A 20,104-nucleotide genomic window follows, 5' to 3' on the forward strand; every position below is an offset into this window, starting at 1 on the left:
ACCAATTCGTTTTCACGAAACTCCATCCAGACAGGTTAGACTCCACTTGATCCAGCCAACGAGCTCGCTGTGCTCCTATATGTGGTTAATTCTCCTTCGCCACACGTCCTGCTTGCACACACCGCCAAAGATAGTCCTTAACACCCGCCGTTCGAAAATGGCGAGTGAATCATACAACGAGTGTGTGACACCCAGTTTCCTTTGGTCCGGTAGTTCTTCCTGGTCCCAAATCTTAACGACCAAATGATGCGTCCTGCCACCAGCCCGTAACAGCCAAATGGCTTGTCCTGGAATGGTGGGAGCGCTTCGTCACAACTCACCACAAAGTTAGGTTACTATCCAGCTTGCCTATCTGTCTTAATGTTGGATGTTTACTACTTGGAAACGATAGTGTATTAATATCATTATGGTGAACTGTAATGTATTAAATTTTGTTCAGGAGACACAACATCAGAATCAAATTAGCCCCATTTGTACGTTCGGTATGATGAGGTTAATGTTGACTTTGTTCTGACCCTGTCGTGTGGTTCGTTGTCTTCCGAAGGTACATATTTTGAATTTGTTAATCCTTCAATGTACTCTAAAAATACTTTAAATATTCCTCCAAGAAGAGGCTTGCTGTTTGTAATTTTGTTCCTCTAACAAAATCGACACATAAACATCGCTCTACATCAACGGCTAATTTGAATATTTTCGCTCTATGAGAGAAAAAACGCCGCCTCTCTGGGGCAAAATGTAACTGTCAAACCCGATCAGCTGATTTGAAGCGAAAATTTGACCACCATGAAGGAAAGAGAGAGAGAGAGAGCCACACATATTGAGGACAATGTCCGATATAAACAGTACCGTGAATTGCACCACAATAATATAGCAGATAAAGAACAACAGTGGTGTGGATTAGGTGTTTTTTTTTTGCTTCAGAAAAGTGTTCCTCAACCAGCAAGAAGATGATGGAACGTAAACTGACCATCCTGTACGGCAGCCAGTCCGGAACGGCACAAGACCTAGCCGAGCAGATTTGGCGCGAATCAAAGATGTACTTCTTCCGCGGGAACGTCCTCCCGATGGACGAGTACGACGTATCGGAACTGATCGGAGAACGGTTCGTGGTGTGTGTATGCTCCACGTACGGTCAAGGCGAAGAACCGGACAATATGAAGCGGTTCTGGAAGTTTCTGCTGCGAAAAAGTCTTCCCACCGATTCCCTGCAACAGGTGCACTTTGCCGTCCTGGGGCTGGGTGATTCGCGCTACCCAAAATTTAACTATGTGGCGAAAAAACTGCACAAACGATTGCTTCAACTAGGCGGAAGTGCACTGCTACCGGTGGGGCTATGTGACGATCAGCACGATCTCGGGTATGGAGCCGTCTTTTTGCCCTGGATCAATCAGTTGTGGGATGAGTTGGTACGCATCGTACCACTGCCAGCTGGTACGCAGAAACTACCCGAAAGCCCACGAGAATTCCGCTGGAATGTGAAAATTGTGGAGAAAGGTCAGCAAGAGTCAGCAGACGAAATCGATCTGTACGCCGACGTTAAAATGCCTAACGGATTTCAAACGGTGGTGGTAGAAAATCGACGCACAACGGCGGTAGACCACTTTCAAGACGTTCGGATGATTACGTTCGAGAAGAAGGCGGTTCCATGGTCTTCGGGTGATGTTCTGTATGTTAGACCACACAATTCTAGTGAAAGCCTTGACCAGCTATTCGAACTGTTCAGCCAGCACGGAATAAACGTGACCCGGGAAACGTTCGTCCAAGTGAAAGCAATTGATTCAGGTAAGTTCAATTATGTTTCTTAATATACGATCAAGCAATTTAATTGTCGCCAAGAGGCAAAACGATTAGCTGTGATACGCTCCTACAATGGACAGTAGCATTACTTGATTGTCTCGCGAGATATCTCGTTTTCCAAGCAGAACTGGATAAGATAATGATGATGGATGTTGGTAGGAATTAGTGCTGCAACTTTGCAATCGAAAACTGCACCCTGTTTTCCGACTGTTTAGAAACACATAACAATACATACAGTTGTTATCGACAATGTTTGTCCTCGTTTATTACACCACCATGGTACGTGGTCGGCTAGCCCTACGCCTGACTATCCTCCTGCCAACCATCATCATCCGACAGGAAGCGTCTCTTTACCGCCGTGTTCATGTACGGTCGGTACACCCATTCCGTATCGGCCGCATCCAACTCGTCCAGCGTGCCCAGCTTGATCTGATAAAGCTTCAGCTGAAACCGTGGCCCACATTCGGTCAGTTCCAGCTGCTTATCCACCGTACGGTACGTGTGATGTCGGAAGCTGATGAAATCGTCATGATTTGCAAACGTCATGACACGCTTCGAATCTTCCTTCGGCACCGGGAACAGATACCGCAGGATGGACATCGTCCGTTCGGCCAGCTTCGTCTTGAAGTTGTGAAAAATCAGGTGCGGTTTCTGTTCGCTCATCGTGCCAATGTCCGTAATGTCGTGACGCATCACAATCCCAGATATGTTGAAGCTTGCCGTCGGACCGTAAGGCAAGTGGCAGATGATGAGATTGTCCGGTACGCCACCGTGCTCATGCACCACAATGAAATCGGTCACATTGTTTGCCCGGCAAGCGTGTATGAGCTGTTTCATCTCAAAGTTACCACGGTTCATACGTTGCGCGTTGGGAAAGATCAGCCGCAGCTCTTTAACGAACTGTTTCAAACGGGACGATGGATCGCGTGATGTGGTGATCATGATTTTTGGATCATCACAGCCAGCGTACCGGTACTCGTCGTCTTTCGAGTCGGCCGTATTTGCGCCACCACTTTCACCTCCGATTTGGGCCGCACGCTTTGGACCTTCGTCGGTCCATTTGAGTTTCTCCTGCAGCGCTAATGCATCCTTTTTCAGATCGCCATGAATCGGTATGTGCTCCTCGAGCGATCGTTTGATGCGTTCCTTTTTATCCTGGATAGTTTTGTGTTTGTTTTCAACCGCCTTTCGGAAGAGGTACTCTCTTCGGAGACGAGCTTGTCGGCGAAGCATTTTCGATTAACTTTATGTATTTTACAGACACTAAATGCACGAATAGAACGAAAAGCAGTTGCTTTCTTGCTGAAAAATACACAAACAATTGCACGTTGTTTTCTGCCTAATGTCATCCAATTCACATTTTGGTGTGATTCAGTACTTGATCGATTAGCGCAATGTGTCTGTTCGCAATTTCGATGGAAGCGAAACGTTTTCTCTGTCGACAACGTTGTTACTCGCGTGGATGACACAATTGATTTGATTTGGTCGGTGAATTATTCGTTTTATTTTTTTATCATAAAATTGATTAATTATTCTAATTCTTTTTTTGCAGAAATGCCTGTACCATCAATTCTACAACGGCCACTACCCTTGCTTGCCATTGCGGAACAGTACTGGGATTTAACGGCGATACCACGTGCGAGAGCATTTGCTGTATTGGCTAAAAATTGTACGAACGAACTGGAACACGAAAAGTTAATCGAATTCAGCCGTTACGAAGGTCAAGAAGAACTGTTTTCGTACGCTAATCGACCGCGACGAACAATACTGGAGGTGTTGCAAGATTTTCCACATGCCACCAAATGTCTCACGCTCGAAGCACTGTTCGAGCTATTCCAACCGATCAAACCGAGAGCGTTTTCAATCGCATCTGCGGTGGAAAGTGGTAAATTGCAAATACTGGTAGCTGTTATAGAGTACAGGACGAAGCTCAGCGTTCCGAGGCGCGGTTTGTGTTCCCACTGGTTGAAACGATTGAGACCGGGCCAGGTTATAAATGCTTGGGTGCGAAAGAGTACATTCCAGCTGCCGGCAGATAATGTGAGTAAAACAGCAAAAATGAAAGTTGAATATTGTAATGTGTTCACTCAACTCTTTTCTCGTTTTTTTCATAGAAAATTCCGCTCGTAATGATAGGACCAGGAACGGGACTAGCACCATTCCGTGGCATTCTCCAGGAAAGAGAACTCTCCGAAACGCCTACCTCTGCACCGTTGGTACTGTTTTTCGGTTGTCGTAGCTCTACTGCTGACTTTCACTGCGAGGAAGATCTTAAGCGTATGGAACAGAGTGGCATGCTGCAGCTATTTTGCGCCTTTTCCCGCGATCAACCCGACAAGGTGTATGTTCAGCATCTCATCAAAAAGCAAGGTCCTCTTTTGAAAAGGCTTTTGGTAGAGAACGGTGGATATGTACTACTTTCGGGAAGTTCGAAAAACATGCCCCAAGCTGTTAAGGAAGCATTAATAGAAGCAATCGGTGATGCGCAGTACATAGAGAATATGATCCAAGCGAACCGGTATCAGGAAGAAACCTGGGCGTGAGGAAAATATTTCAAATAAACATTGGGCAACGTAGAGCTTGCAGAAAAACAAGAACATCGGCAAATGAATGATAAAACGACGCGTTAATGCTGGTATGGATTTGTATTTATGCAGCCCCGGTCGTCTTAAGTCTATTCTGAGAATCCCCACACTTTTAAGCTGCCCGCATCTCTTCGCCTATCGTTAGCATCCTTGTCATCGCAGGCATACGCCAAAATGTATTGTTTTGGGTGCCAAGCAACGGTAAATGTGGCTGCATCGACCGAAATATCTGCCACCTTTTCGCCCGTTTCCGTGTCACCTATGTCGATGATCAAATCTTCACTCGCCGAAGCCAAGAGCTTTCCATCGTGACTGAAGGAAATCGTACGCACCGGCCAATCGAGTCGGGAAAACACTCTCAAGCAGGCCAGCTCTTCCGCATCCCACAGCGACACCAGCGCATCTGCAGAACCGGTAGCGAAATATTTCCCCGTCGGATCAAACTCGATACAGATGCAGGTGCTGGGATGTGCCTTCAGTACTTGCTGCAGCTCCAGATTCGGGTAGTTCAGTATGTGCACACAGCCCTGCCCGTTGGTGAGGAAAAACAGATCGCTTCCATTGCTCCAAGCGATTTCGTTCACCTCGAAGCTGAACTGCTCCTCGGCACGAATCTTGTGCGTGCGCGTGTCGATGAACGTTACCAAATCTTCCTTGTTGCCGACCGCTATCGTGTGCCCATCAGGTGACCAGGTAATGTTAATGTTTTCTCCCTTCGTATTGATGAACGTTGCACACTTGCCTACCCGAACGTCCCAAATGCGCACGGTCTTGTCTCCGCTTGCTGTGCTGAGTAAATCCGGCATCGATGCATGCCAACACAGCTGATCGACCGAACCGGTATGGCCACGGTAGGTACTTTCCTTATTCTACAAATTTAATAACACATCAATATTCTACTCGAAACAACCAATTAACGGCATTATTACCAATCGGTCGCGATCGAGTGTAAACACAGCCACAGTTTTGTCAAACGATCCAGAAGCCAAGCGGCGTCCATCACAGTTCCATCCGACCGAATGTACTTTCGCCGTGTGTGCTTTCGACGCTTCGCGGCTTTTATTGTGTCCCTTGAAATACTCCTGCAACTCGGCAAGCTGTGTTTTACTGCTGACCATTGTAAGTTGTGGTAAATTTATCAATTTTAACCGCAAAAAGAACGCTTTACAGAGCGGTTTCTGTTGTTATGTTATTTTGTTTACAACCTGTAAACGTCATTACTGTCAGTGCTTTGTGGATAGAGAACCCAAACAACAAAATCATGCCATCCAATTGATTGCAATACCATTGATCGAGAAAATAAATAGATTTAAATTAAATTACCTTTTTTTTATTTATTTGTTTTGTTTGTTTTATGACAACATGGTAGATACAAAAGCTACCTAATCAAATCAACGGCGGAAAAGCTAAAATCACAATTTTGAGACTGTAGGTTCGTGAAACACAGGAGATTTCAAAGCCACTAAAATCCAATATTTGGTCAAAATGCTTTGCTGCTTTGCTCAAAATATGAATTCAACTTGCCGTTGTATGTATAGTTGAGTAGTTACGGGAAGCACTCCTCAACCACGATTCAATATTTCATTCTTCCTTAAGAAGATCTTGGTCGCTATCACCTCGGACACCGGATTCCGTTACATTTTTTCGTTTATTTTTCTTTATTGTTATTATTATTTTGTTTTATTTTTGTTTATTTTATATTTCAATAATTTATTTGACAAGTTTTCCACATTTTTTATTTATTTTCCATCGATACACCGTGTAAACGGCACTTATCGCGTAGGACGCAAACTCGCCAAAGAGCAAGCTGCTTTACTCGCAATAACACCACCAACAGCGTTTCAATACGGTAATTTTGTTGGACCGGAATCGCCGCTACCGTCACTGGTCATCACGTGAACGGGGCAAGAAACACCGCTAGGTTTAGTGTTTCTCGAATCGGCGCATAATTAACCTTCACGAGTTACTGTTTGCGAAGGTAAGTTCAGCTAAACCGCCTAACGGCTACCAAAACACGGCATGTATCTTGCAGGTATCGATTATAGGAGCCAATCCCAACCTGAGCCTCACAAAACAGAAAGAGCTATTGTTCCTCTACTTGCTTCATGGTTCGTTTGATCGATGGTTAACGGTACGCTAGAGAAACCGAGTGAAAATGGCACATTTCAAACGAATCGTTTCATCAAGTATCCTGTTGCATTATCCTGTTGCGGAATCTTGTTCTTGTGAGTGATTTAAGGAAGCAAAAGAAAGCGGCTAGTTGTCGATCCAACCAGTAAGCCTCTGTGAGTGCATCAACGTCTTTCACGGTTGATGGTTCGAAGTAAGATTAGTGTGCCATGTCATGCCATGCCATACCCATGATTAAGATCAACAACCCTCTAGCTCTAGCTCTACTACGCGTGGTGAAAATGTGCTCAGCTAAAAATAGGTCCTAGAAAATTTCGTCCGAAAATCGATTCTTGTCCAAATCGGTTCACTTGTCACAGAGCGCGCGCGGTGTGTGTGATTTTGACATGTAGTGTTTCCGGTTGCGTGTACCGAACCCCAGCGTTGCATTCTTGGAACTACGAACCATTACGCCCCTACTAGAAGGCACTTCCCACGTGTATCAATTGTGCAACGATACTTTCTTATCTGCAGAGCGTCGATAGGAAAGGGAGTGATAACATGTAGGGTACTTCCCGAACTTTAGCCGCACTGCAATGAATGCATTGACTATAGTGTGTTTGTTTTGCTTTATCAATTAGGTACACTGTAGGCAACAGATTGGAAGCAACAAGCCGGGCTGCATCGGAAAATTCGGTGGCGCATGCACGGATCGTATGATGAATCATGTGCTTTCCCGCCCGAACAGAACAGAGAAATATTGCACAAACGAATGCAGCTTGTGTAAACAGTATGCACTATCCAAAGCATCCGTGATCCGGCAACCAGTTCGCGCCAAATACACGTCATAGTAGGCGTTGCAACAGCACCACCAGCTCTTCAAACAGTCTCAGTGGTTACTTGACGTAAATCGGGATCGGGCACGTTTTGTTGCACTGCAGACAGCAAGGTTAAGCTTGTCCAGAAACGATCGAGCAGCTCGTTTAAAATGCAATCGCAATATGATCGTCACGTTGCTTTTTAAATAATGCATTGGTACAATCACGGTGCATGGATAGCACCGTTCTGCTACGGAAATGGCTTATGAGCAAGCAAGACTAGTAATAAATCATATTGTATAATGTAAATTGTTTTCGCGCGCAAAGTGTGCTTGACCGTATGCTTTGGAATTTTTGGACGCGTCTGCAGGATGGCATATCAGCATATATTGATAGTATTGTGCGGGGTTCCCATTGTTTTCACGTACATTATCGCTTGGTTATCGGTGCGGTAACCTTGCTTACTTGTAGGTCCCGGACATCATTCAATAATGGGCAAAGAGTCTGCCCATGTAGCCGAAAAGCTGTCGGTACCCGTTGTCCAAGTATTGCTTGACCACAATTATGACGGAGGTGCACCTAGTTAAGTTGATAAGGCACAAGACCCCCCCACTCTTTCAGTAATCATTAAAAAAGGTATTGCCTGTCTGCTGTTTCTAGGTTAGCAAGCACTGGCTGAATCGACTGGAGAGTAGTGGTGGAATCTCCGGAGTGGACTATTTAATCCTTTCCGATTCCGACGTATAAAAATCGGCCTCAACTCCGGAGTTGAATCTGGAGTAATTTCCGATATTAACTCTGGATTGAACTCCGACGCTTGTTCCGGAGTCAACAGCGGATTACTCCGGAGTCTGCTAGAAATTTAACTTCGGATTCAAAACCAAAATCGACATCGCAATCGATTCTAGTAACAAATAGACCTCACCCATCACTACTGGAAAGCAATAGAAAGTGTTCATAATAATTGATTGAGACATTAGATAGTAGCGATGATAGCAGCCCTTCGCGTCCCAAAAACCTTATCAATCAATCACCGACGTCATCAATTTTATCTCTAGCGATTCCTCAACTATGTTGACTAACTCGATTGTTGTTCTCCGTTTCATTACAGACTGAGTCGGCAACGGCATAACTAGATCACCCAGTAAAGCTGTGGTTTTCGTGCTCAAGACCTTCTCACACCCACCCAACCAGACAGCGGCCGCGACCGTATGGAGTGTGCTATCGAAGCATATTTATGCAGCAAACGTGCGCGCGTAACCCGTAATTGAATACGCGCGGAATGGTGTAGAAAAACGACAAACGAAAACACGCAGATCTTGCATAATACTGCGCCCATGACCGGCCGGACCCGCACCGCAAGTCAGCTTTCGGCTAAGATACAGCCAGCTTTATGCAGAAACTTCCACCTAGAGGTTTATTAACCGGGAATCGCTCGATTGCTACCATGTTGCACACGTGCACTTGTTGAAGACAACAGTAGTTGGATCAATACAACAGGTTAAAAGAAAGCTAAGTGAGTGACTGTGTGCGTGTGTGTGTGTGTCTGTGTTATGTGATAAAATAAGCCATCAGAAAGGAATCACTAGGAGGTGCGGAACAGTTTAACCCACACCCTCGAAAAGGATCTTCTACTATCGCATACAGAAGATGGCGTCGTATGATAGTCAAAACCTCCTGCCCGGCAGCGGTGGTGGTCGGATAAATGGAGGCAACATTAGTGTCGTTAGCAGCAGAAGCGGTGGTAAGTATTTGTTGTGTGAATTGGGTAAACAAACGATTTGTTTGGTCTATTCGCTGGACCATATTAGCAAGCGTCGTGACGGCGCTTTGGCGGATCGAGATGCTGTAAAGATGATGACGGCACCAACATGCTAATGCGCTAATTTTAACGGTGATCACGGTGTCCGTGGTCCAAAAGGGAGTACACGATTCTAGCATTATTGTTTACAAGCGCGCTCATAAATGCGCGGGAAAGTAATTACAAAACTTTATGCGAACACGTGGAGCATATGATGGTTGTGTAGCAACTACATTGTGTGTGCGATGCTATTTTTGATGCGCTTGTATTTGACGCAATCGGACACAGATGTGCTAAAGAGGAAGTGTTCTTATCATCTGGTATTGTCAATTCTAATCAAATAATTTTAAATGTTTCCATGTCAAATGCGTTGCTTCGAAAGGTCGAAGTTCTAAGCCGATAATTGGCTGGAAATTGCTTTGGCGGTTAGTTTTATATTCGTGCATGCAAGATTTGCTGAGGGGCGGATGGAAGACATACATTTTCGTACAAATGATAATGTAGCTCAGTGCTTCCATTATCACAAACGGAAGGAATCTCTTTTTGCCGAACAAGAAGTGAGAAGGTTGAATGATCTATGGTGACTCTCGGTAGAAGGGTTGCTTATCGTCTGTCGCACCATGCGCCTGCATCTTGCCATGAATTTATTTTACTTTTTCTTGCCTGTCTCCTTTCTTCTTGCTACATAATTGGCTAATAAATTGATTAAACTTGGTGCGTGTGGTCCTACCACGCGCGAGAGAGCCGTTTCCGATCGTGTCTCGAGTGCGGTTAACTAGATCAAAAGAAATTCTTTCGCCATGCACATACATGGGTTGCTAGGCGATGCTCATACGCACATTCCTGCCCAATTGATCTATTGTCCATCCCATCCATCTATGCAAGAAAAGCTCGACTAGCAGTTGTAGTTTGTGAAAACCAGGAGAACTGTGACCTCACGGACGGACGGGCCTGCGGTGCACGATTTAACTGTGCGCGCGACGATAAAAATAGATCTCGTAACTTTATTCTAGTCATTCATCACGCGTATCAAAACGACTTGCGGGATTTACGGAAAAGAAATAGACAGCGCGAGGGACGAGTACATCAAGTTTTTGTTTTTCGTCTAGGCAGCAAACGTAGAGTGTAGTGCAGGAGATGATCATTTGGCAGGTACGGTGTGCTATTCGCCAAACCAATGGTTTCTTCGATCATCTTGAATCGTTTGCGAAGAGACTTGGCTGCTGCTGCTTGTTTGATGAACACTTGTGAAGCAACCAATGAGGGGAGTTGTTTATCGCCCGTCAGTACAGATTAAATTGTGCTCGAGATTTCTTTATGCAACCGTGCAGGTTCGCGAACGTGAGATGACCGTCCGCCCGCGTTCGTTGCACTTGAAAAGACGATCGACGACGATCGGACTGCGGTAAACAGTGTTGATTGCATGACAAGCGAGGTAGTATGCAATTATCAGCTACAAGATAGGTTTTTCCGGGGATGTACACAAGCGCATATAAAATAGCAGCTTCCACTTAATAAATAAGTTATTGTTTTTTCAGTTTTATTTGTGATATGATCGCAATGTTCCTTAGCTATGTTTACTGTATGCAGATCATCATACACGTCCGCTGCCCATCTACTTAACCTTAAGGGCACATAATATGTGTCATTACTCAGTGATTAATGGCCACATTATGCAACAAAGGGTTGATTGAATGTAGGGTACTGGCGGTTTACAAGAAAGCCATTATCATCACCATACTCAGCATCATACTCCTATCAGTCTCCGGATGACAGGGACTTGAGGTTTAATAGGACATTTGGCACAGTTATTGCATCGGGCAAGGAATACATACCGTCAATATAGATAAGATGGGGTTTTCCTTAACACATTCTTAAACATTGGTTGTTTTATAAATAATTTCACTTATTATAAATATAATTATTTCTCTCCACAGGAACGGCAGGCTCCCACAATGAGACAGAAAAGGTTCCGTTCTTGGAAAAAATGGAACCGGTACGGCTTACGCCGGCCTGGGAGGAGCATAATCTTCCAAACGATGAGCTCAACTTCAGGGGTAAGCATTCAGTTCCTTCCCGTTCATCCAACCAAACCGACACAACAACAAGCTATATGTTCAACAGGTAGAGGATATGATTTAAGGTCAAACCTGTTGCTAGAAGCTAAATTCGAGGAAGAAAATATTCCATTCGTGCTAAAAAAACACACTCCCCCACTGAGCATACCACCCTTAAGAGGTCAGTTGTGTGTATGTTTTCCAGTTCCATTTCTGCAACTTTTTCTGCCTTCTTTCTTTGGCATCAAATGTCAGCTTAGTCGGGCTTAACCACACGCAGCAAAACACGGCAATAGCACGATCGTCAGCAAAAGAACCGCACTCAAACATGCACTTTTAGCTGTGTGTTAATGTGAAAGAAGGAACAAATTAAGTACACCAGCCAGCTACCCCATCCTGGGAAGGCAAGAGTGTGTGTGAATTATTGCTCGATTGAAAGCAATAATTTATTGGTCTCTGCTGTCTGACAACCCTCCAAAAAACCTCTTTGATTACGTGGACCAGTTCACCAAGAAGCGGAAAACAAAAAAAAAAACACGGAAAGAATTTGGCCAATTCTTGCTTTACTACGTAACACACATTCCTCGGTCGTGCTGGAGCGCGGCATGCGTGAGGGCAAATACACAGTTGACACAGTTTATATTTTAAATTGCCTTATCAAAAACATGCCGAGCCGAGCCACATTGTGCCCTATGTACGTTAGCGATTCGTAAAAGAGTCAAAAGAGGTTCAGAAATTTTTATTTATACGGCTAGTTGAGGTTCATTTAGTTTTAGCTGTAGAAGTTAGTACACAGGGGTTCTTCATTGATAAGACAAAATTAAGTCAGGACCCGTGTTTCAAGATCCCTAAGCTTCCGAAAATTCTCTCCGTCGAAGGTGGATTGTAGCTCAAGTGACTTGATTTAGCGTCGAAACAGTCTAAGAAGCTTCCAACTGACTGCGCGCCTCTGAACGCCTGAACAGCCTCACCGTTAAAAGGTACTCACACCAGGATCTTTATCCACCTGTTAAGCAGATGATTTGGGGGCGGGCCTGATGGTAGAGGCGACAGCGGCGCCAGTCTTTACATAGCTGGACCCTTGGTTCAAATCTCTTCTTGTCCGCTTCGTCCCGTAATGAGGTCTGGCTATCCAATTACGTTGTATCAGCAAGTCTAGTAAGCCACTCAGTGGCCAGCATAACCTAGTAAGGTCGTTAAGCCAAGAGGATGAGATGTCAATAGCAACAGATTTTAGCACAATACAGCTAATATGTGTGTCATGTCAATAGTGTCGATAGTCATGTCAAGTGTGGAGTTGGATAGTATAAATCTATGTAGCGGTGAAGATTACTAACATAATTGATGTTGTTTTGCCAATTTCAAAAATCAAGACGCAAAAATCGAAGAATATTCGTTACGTTTCCTTATTTGTAACCGAGTTCCTAATCAGACTTGACCAGACAATTGTTGGGCTGTTACAATGTGCTTCAAAATTCAATTCGATGAGTCGCTTTATTAATTGCAAACCCCTGCAAGTAATTTTTGAGCTTCCCGCTTCTCTTTGTATCTACCCTGTTTTCTGTGCCTTCCGTGTGGACCTGCCGTGTCCTCTTATATTTTGTGCAACGGCAATTACCTGTTGGACATTTAATTTATCGTGCTGATAAAGGTTAATTTTATCCAAAAGAAATCCTAAACGATCGATCAAATTTATCGATTTTATGTCGAGTCGAGAAAAAAGGGTGGATGCGAATGACGGGCGCGCGATCCATTAGGGAAGTGATACTGAAAGAAACGAATTTATGTTTTACTGTTTGTTACATAAATTCCTTCACTCATCGCTCTTGGGTGGATTCTTCTCGCACAATTCAGCATAATTTCCTCGAATTTTCCCTGTAGCGCACACCAAACCCTGCTCGGAGGTTGGTCAGGAATTTAATGGAAACAGCAGGAACAAACGCAACGCGAATTGCATCCAGACATGGACGCGAATAAAAAACGACACAAAGGTGAAGAAGATGATGATACAACATGCAATTTCATGTCTTTGTTCTGTCCGCGCAACCCCGAGAAATTCGCGGCGGACCAACATCCAGCGCAGGATCCATCGGAGGGATCGCTCCATAATTTCTTAGCGTCTCTACCTTTTTGTGCAACTTTTTCCTTTAGGTTCAGTCTTTTCTCTTTCTCGTTTGTGGCGTCCGTCCGCTTTGCTCTAAACGGAATGCTGCAATCCTTCGGGAAACGATCTCTCCTCGGATCGTTTATTCCAGTGGCAACGTTTCACTCGATCGGATAAGTTGTTTCGCGTCCGAGTTGTGCGGAATATATCTTTGAAGCCCCCCCAATACTTTTGAGTCCTCTTTTTTTATTGGAAAAAGTTGGAAATTCTAGCAGAGCACCGAAAACGCGTGTCAGTGCTTCAGTGTTATGGTTGTGCCTTTGGTCCGAGGTCCGCATTGCTTGATGCCCCTCGTATGCCACTAACTGTTGTGTACGGCTTTTGTCCCTGCCCAGTCCGAAAGTGTCGCTACAGAAGTGAAGAGGTCATTTCGAATAGCACGACCCACCGACCAGCGAGTGTGTCCGCGGCGTGGCACGCGATAGTTGCTGCTTGATTGTTGTGTTTAACTAGCAACGTTTGGAAGGAAGAAATGTTTTTCACCTTGTACTATCTACTAACGCGCTGGAACGTGCTTCCAGGGATGACGATGGAGCGGGCCAAGATGGAGACAAATCCACCGAGGGACAAACTGCGTCTCGTGTTTCTTACGCTAATGATCCATGGTATCGGTACGCTGATGCCGTGGAATATGTTTATCACTGCCAAATCAGTAAGTATCCGTAGATTATTGGGTGTAAAGTATTAAGTTAAGTGTTTTTTCTCCTCTTTTCCGTAGTATTTTGTAGATTACAAGCTAAGTCAAAACTATACAGGAGTGGAGTTAGAGTATGGAACGTACTTTTTAGCGTACGTTGGTTTTGCTTCCCAGGTTCCTAACCTTCTATTTAATTGGCTCAATATTTTCATGAACCTTGGGTAAGTGTGGCATTAATATTGTCACTAATAATTGCTTGTAACTGATGATTTGTGCTTCTCGTTTTCTTGCAGTGGTAATCTCACGAAACGGATCGTTTATAGCATTCTGATCGAAGTGATTGTGTTTGTCGTTACGGTAGTGCTGGCCATGATCAACTCTTCCGAGTGGCCTGGTGCATTCTTCTGGATTACGATGACTACGGTGGTGATATTGAACAGTGCGTGTTACGACTGTGATGTGACAATCATCGAACAGCATTAAAAAGGCTTGCTTCATTTACCCATTTCCAGTGGCTGGTGGAATTTATCAAAACACGGTGTATGGCATGGCAGCGAAACTTCCGTTCAAGTATACGGGTGCGGTTGTGCTAGGGTCAAACATAAGTGGCACGTTTGCATCAATCATCTCGATCCTCAGCTCACAGTTTGCATCTTCCGTGAGGACGGCCGCCATTTACTACTTCATTACGGCCATGTTTGTCCTGTTGCTCTGTTTCGACACATACTTCGCGTTACCATTGAATGTAAGTATATCGATTGTAGGTATGTAGATATGTGAGTAATTTTATTATCGGCTTTTACGGTTCAGTGGTTTTTAAGGTACGTCGCCGTATCACCATGTTCCCTGGATTATCATTTTTTTATTTATTTATAATTAAATATGACGCTGAGTTATCAATTAATGTTTAATTTTTTATTTTTTGCTTGGCCATTTTGTTATACTTTATTTTTATATTTTTTATACAATTTACATTGTCTATTTTTACTCAAGCTAAACCAAAGAACTTGACACATGAATCGTTGTATTATTTTGATGATATTATTTGTTTTATTTATATCGTTTTATTTTATTTTTTATTTCATTTTTTTTATTTATTTATTTATTTTCTTTGATTGAGAGGTATTTTTAAATTCTGTGATGATAATTTGAAAAAAAAATCTTGTTTTAAAGAATTTCAATGCTTATCGATAATTCACGAAATATATTAAAAAATTTAAGACTTTGCACTAAACTAACCATTTTCTTTAGTAGTTTAGTATGTTTGTACTTCTGATCTGGATTAATGTCCTGTTGCTAGCAATAAGATACACAGTCAAACAGCTGTTCTTTGATCTTCGGGCTGTCGATCATCCCTGGCAAAACATCTTCATAAATAACAAACTACTAAATGATATTTTATGTTTTCGAAAACCAAACAAAACAGAAGAGGCAAAAATCTTTTTGTGCTACAATATTTTATTTTGTTTTATACTTACGAATTTTATACTAATTATAGACTATACTAATCAATTAAATAGGATTTTTGTAAATTCGCAACATATTTTTTCTTCTCGGAAATCGGTCCAAATAAAAAAAAACAACAATAACCAGTTTTTTAATTGGTAAATTGTTCAATTCGACGAAAAATTTGAAATCGAACGCCACGAAAATGAGACTAGTATGCTTACAAATGTAATATTCATACAATTTATTTATTAACATAAACGAGAAATTCTATTGATTTTTTTACTTGCTTACTTGTCAGGCGCTACAACCGCTTTACGGTTTTGGTACAACCGCTTTGCGCTGCAGAATCCGGAACCGCTTACGGTCCCGCGCCGTCGTCCGCCAATCTGTTATCCCGGCATTGAGGGCGGATGATTCCACGCCATCCTCCCACCTCAATCTGGGCCTAAAAGGACTTTCTGTGCTGGGTCGTTCGGTGCCATGCGTATAACATGGCCAGCCCATCGGAGCCTGGCGAGCCTAATTCGCTGCACGACGGTGAGGTCGTCATACAGTTCATACAGGCCAACGATCCTTCTGAGCATCTTCCTCTCGAACGTGGCTAAGAGGACTTCGTCTGTTTTGGAAAGGGTCCATGTCTCAGAGGCGTATGTGAGTACTGGGACTGTAAAGGTACGATGCAGTCCTAGCTTCGGCCATCGGGACCGGTTTTTCGAGGTGAGATGTTTCCTCGGGCTGTACACAGGCCGGCCTCAGGCGCAATTCCGTCTCTATGCTGCTTTCGGTGCTGACTTTTGACACGAGATAGGTGAAGTTGTGGACGACTTTAAATTTGCGGTCACCTATCCGTACATCACCCCCACGTAGTTCCGGATTTCTTAGTAGGGCCGCTAATGGTGTCACCATCAATTTGGTCTTTGCCTCGTTAATCTGCAACCCGAGGTTTTCTGCCGCCTGATCGATCTTTTGGTAGGTCTCTGCTACCTGGGAGAGCCGCAGACCAATGATGTCTATATCATCAGTCACCGCTCCTAGTCACGGTTGGCCCTCTCTAACGCCAAGTTGAATAGGAGACAGGCGAGCCCATCTCCGTAACGCAAGTCTTTGGTGGCAGCAAAGGACCCTGAGAGTTTTCCATCCACCTTCACCTAGCATGTGACGTTGGTAATGGTCATTCTAACAAGCCTGATCTGTTTGGCAGGGATTGCAAAAGAGCTCATGGCCTCGTAGAGTTTTACGACATGACGCGGGCTTGAAATCTTTGAAAATTTTTTACGTGTTCGACTGCTGGCCAGCCATCTTTTCCAAGATATGCCACATGGTGAAGATCTGGTCAGTGGTAGATTTTCCGTTACCGAATCCTCTTTGATAGTTTCGATAGGCTACGATTCTGTCGGTTCCGGGTGCCTTATTGTTCTTTAACCGACGAATAGCTTTTTTTAGGACACACGTCCTCGTCGGGACCGTCTACTAGTGGAGCATCTAGCTGTTCGTTGAACTGGTTGTTAAGTATTTCATCAAAGTACTGAGTCCATCGCGAGAGGACCTCTGGCTGGTTACTGACCAGATCACCATTTTTGTTGCGACAGCAGGTCGCCTTAGGTATGAAGTTGTTTCGGCGGCCTGCTATCGCTTGGTAAAAATTTCGGGTGGGACCGTACGCCTCTCTGATCTGATCGAGTTCCCGCATTCCCTCCTCTTCCCAGGCGTGTCTTTTGGTGCGGTGAATTCGTTTTTCTGCCCAACAGGCATTCTTTGAATGCCTTTTCGACCTTGCTGTCTTTGAGAGCGTCCATGTTGAGTCGAGGCTGCGTGTTTTCGCCACCCCCATTGGTGCGGGGCCGAGATATTCTACACCGGATCACCAGGCCAACCAAGCGGTGATCGGAATCGATGTTGGCTCCTCGATATGTTCTGACGTTTAACAGGCTCGACTATCTTCGGCGGCTTGTGGTCGACCAACACGTGGTTGATCTGAGTGAAAGTTGCTCCATCCGAGGACACCCACGTGAGCTTGTGAGCCTGCGCGCAAACTTGGTAATTCCTACAACCAGATTGTTCGCAACCGCGAACTGGACCAATCTACTACAATTACTGTGCTCGTGTAGACTGTGACAACCAATGTATCGGTGGTACATTGGCTCCCTACGGACATTTCTATTGAAGTCCTCCAGGATGATTGTGAGGTCATGCCTGGGGCAACTATCCATGATTTTCGGCGAACGGTGAAACCCGTTCCGAGCTCACGTTTGCGGTCGTGGCAGCTATAATAGATGTCGTAGGGTTTGCCTGTCACGTCCTCTTTGCAAACCGCTCCCTAGCCACCGCATTTCCTGTAGTGCTACAAGGTCCATGTCCATGATTGATTTTTTTACGCAACTGTAAAACCCTGTTAGAAGAATCGTAAACACATAATACTTCTTTGCTTCATTTTCTCTTTCTTTACTAGAAATTCTATCGCTATCACGAGCTGTTGAAAGAGAAAGAAATCGAATCGAATCAGCGAGCGAACGTGGGCGCTCGACCCCCATACTGGACCATCTTCAAGCAAGCGTTTCCCCAGCTGTTTAATGTGTTCTTCGTGTTTTTCATCACGCTAGCCGTCTTTCCGGCCGTCCACTCCGACATCAAACGGTCGGACAGCAACTTCATCATCGACGACGATCTGTTCGTGAGTATCTGCTGCTTCCTGACGTTCAACGTGTGTGCCATGCTCGGCAGTTTGCTAACGTCGTGGGTGACCTGGCCCAAGCCCAAGTACCTGGTATGGCCCGTCCTGTTGCGGGCCGCCTTTCTACCGCTGTTCCTCTTCTGTAACTATCAGCCGCTCAACATTTCACGCGTCCTGCCCGTCTACATCGATCACGACTGGGTGTACTGGGGGATTGCGATCGTGATGGCCTTCTCATCCGGTTACTTTAGCTCGCTCGGCATGATGTACGCACCGCAATCGGTGGAACCGCAGTATGCGATGACGGCCGGTATGTTTGCAGCAGCGATGCTCATTACCGGTATCTTTACCGGTATCCTGTTCTCGATGGTGTTCCCGATGGTGGTTCAGTACAACTTCCTCGAATGGCTCCACTAGGCCTGGCGTTGGGGAATGGGCATTTACGACGGGTACGTTTCGTAACCCGGCATTTGTTCCCCATTCCCACTCTCTCGCCACTCTTTATCTCTTTTTATCCTACGCTTTATAGCAACAGCATACGCAAAGTTACGGTCGTACGAGGAACCGATCGTTATCGGTTCTTGCAGTCCACCTCAAAATCATATCACTGTGGCCCAATTATTCGAATGCAAACACGTTCAAAAGTGCTCACTACAGTCAGTATGCCTACCGACATTGTCATGCACAGATTCATACTAATGTCTCGTGTTGGTCAATGTAACTCATTTGAATATGTCTTTTTCCTGTTTTAAAGATATTTTATTTCCGTTCTTCGTTTTTTGGTCAATTTAATGTTCATTCTTAAAAAAAAAGAGGCAAGGCAAAGAATGTAGTCTGATGCGATTCAAACGCTCATTTTTAAATACAAGGTCCCAATCGCCCATGATAGCCGAGTTGATTATTACTATCATCGATGGTACTAATACGTGTTAAAACCAAATTTATTATATCAATTCTAATCTGTTATCATATGTGTTCAACGTGTACATTACGTAAAATTCAAAATGATCTTCATTGATCCCATGCCTCGTATGATCACCATCCACCATCCTTAAAATTTAAAATTTTTCTTCGACGACAAGGTCTTTCAACAGATGAAAACTTTTGATGAAAAGCTATGTTGACAGAAGGCAGGACCTCTTTGATTACGGGAGCTGTTAGTAGACGAGGCCGACGAAGACGAGATCTCTTGGAAGGCAATGTCTTTGAGAGCACAATTTTTCTTCGTCTACGAGGCCTAATGAGTTGAGCGACAAGCTCCCCTGGACGAAAAATCTTTTGGGAAGGAAATGTCCTACTATCCAACAACACAGTTTTCTTTGCAACTTTAAATCAATTCTCCGGTAGGTAAACAGAATATTGTTTCGATGAATTATCTTTTTGAAAATTTCAGGAGGTCCAGAACATTTTTTGGAGGATTTACTGTTTCAGCTTTTATTTAGCACAGAGTGGTGACTTTTTACAATTGCAATTGTGCAAATTAAATAGTTCAATTTCTCTGTTAGTTAGTATTTTATTATTACAAACCAACTTCATAATTACGGTGTGTTCTGTTTAGTGATAGTGATGGTTTTTCAAACGTTTAGTTGTAATATCTAATCATAAGATCATCTTGAGCATTGATTTTATGTACTACTGTGTCCGAAAAGTAAGGTGACATTGGATGTCAAATTTCGCGCGCCAAAAGAAGTCCCTTTGTTTTTATTTTTCGTTTATCAAAATGTAGGTTTTTGACAGTTCTGCCACATTTCAAGTCACAACAGTCAACCCGGCTAGGAATGACAATGACATATTGACCATGTCCAAGTTTGTGGAGCAACGCGCATGTATCAAATTTTGTTTGCGCAATGAAATAAACGCTGCGAAAACGTTGCGGATGTTACAAAAAGCCTTCCGGGAAGAATCTATTTCGAAGAAAAAAGTGTTCTCCGAACGAGCCGAGGCCCAAGAAGTCGCGCCAAAGCCTTCTTTGATTACCGTGGGGTGGTTCACTAGGAATTTCTTCCGAAGGGCCAA

At 44.1% G+C, this 20,104-nt stretch overlaps 4 protein-coding genes across 5 annotated transcripts in view; 1 reads left to right on the forward strand and 3 right to left on the reverse strand.

Moving 5' to 3' along the window:
• Positions 1-20,104, reverse strand: part of LOC126559496 (ribosomal protein 63, mitochondrial) — a 278,118-nt gene that overhangs the window by 76,174 nt on the left and 181,840 nt on the right. The window lies entirely within an intron of this gene.
• On the forward strand, positions 927-18,571 carry LOC126557826 (NADPH-dependent diflavin oxidoreductase 1). 2 transcript variants are annotated; one of them, XM_050213724.1, is made up of 9 exons: positions 927-1,782; positions 3,350-3,837; positions 3,912-4,208; positions 11,080-11,167; positions 13,853-13,983; positions 14,050-14,189; positions 14,262-14,407; positions 14,481-14,713; positions 17,867-18,571. In XM_050213724.1, the coding sequence occupies exons 1-9, from the start codon at positions 948-950 to the stop codon at positions 18,503-18,505; spliced, it is 2,997 nt and encodes a 998-aa protein (XP_050069681.1). In that variant the 5' UTR covers positions 927-947; the 3' UTR covers positions 18,506-18,571. The 2 variants fall into 2 exon arrangements, with proteins under 2 accessions (XP_050069681.1, XP_050069680.1); XM_050213723.1 differs by lacking the exons at positions 927-1,782; positions 3,350-3,837; positions 3,912-4,208 and adding an exon at positions 8,960-9,053 and having other exon boundaries at positions 11,048-11,167.
• On the reverse strand, positions 2,084-3,140 carry LOC126558607 (U3 small nucleolar ribonucleoprotein protein IMP4). Its single transcript, XM_050214651.1, has one exon. The coding sequence runs from the start codon at positions 3,028-3,030 to the stop codon at positions 2,095-2,097; it is 936 nt and encodes a 311-aa protein (XP_050070608.1). The 5' UTR covers positions 3,031-3,140; the 3' UTR covers positions 2,084-2,094.
• On the reverse strand, positions 4,445-5,533 carry LOC126558568 (THO complex subunit 3). Its single transcript, XM_050214602.1, has 2 exons — positions 5,312-5,533; positions 4,445-5,251 (listed from the first exon to the last, which is right to left on the reverse strand). Exons 1-2 carry the CDS (start codon positions 5,498-5,500, stop codon positions 4,472-4,474), a joined length of 969 nt encoding a protein of 322 aa, XP_050070559.1. The 5' UTR covers positions 5,501-5,533; the 3' UTR covers positions 4,445-4,471.

The sequence above is a fragment of the Anopheles maculipalpis genome, chromosome 2RL (genome assembly GCF_943734695.1).
Source record: "Anopheles maculipalpis chromosome 2RL, idAnoMacuDA_375_x, whole genome shotgun sequence".
Taxonomy (NCBI): domain Eukaryota; kingdom Metazoa; phylum Arthropoda; class Insecta; order Diptera; family Culicidae; genus Anopheles; species Anopheles maculipalpis.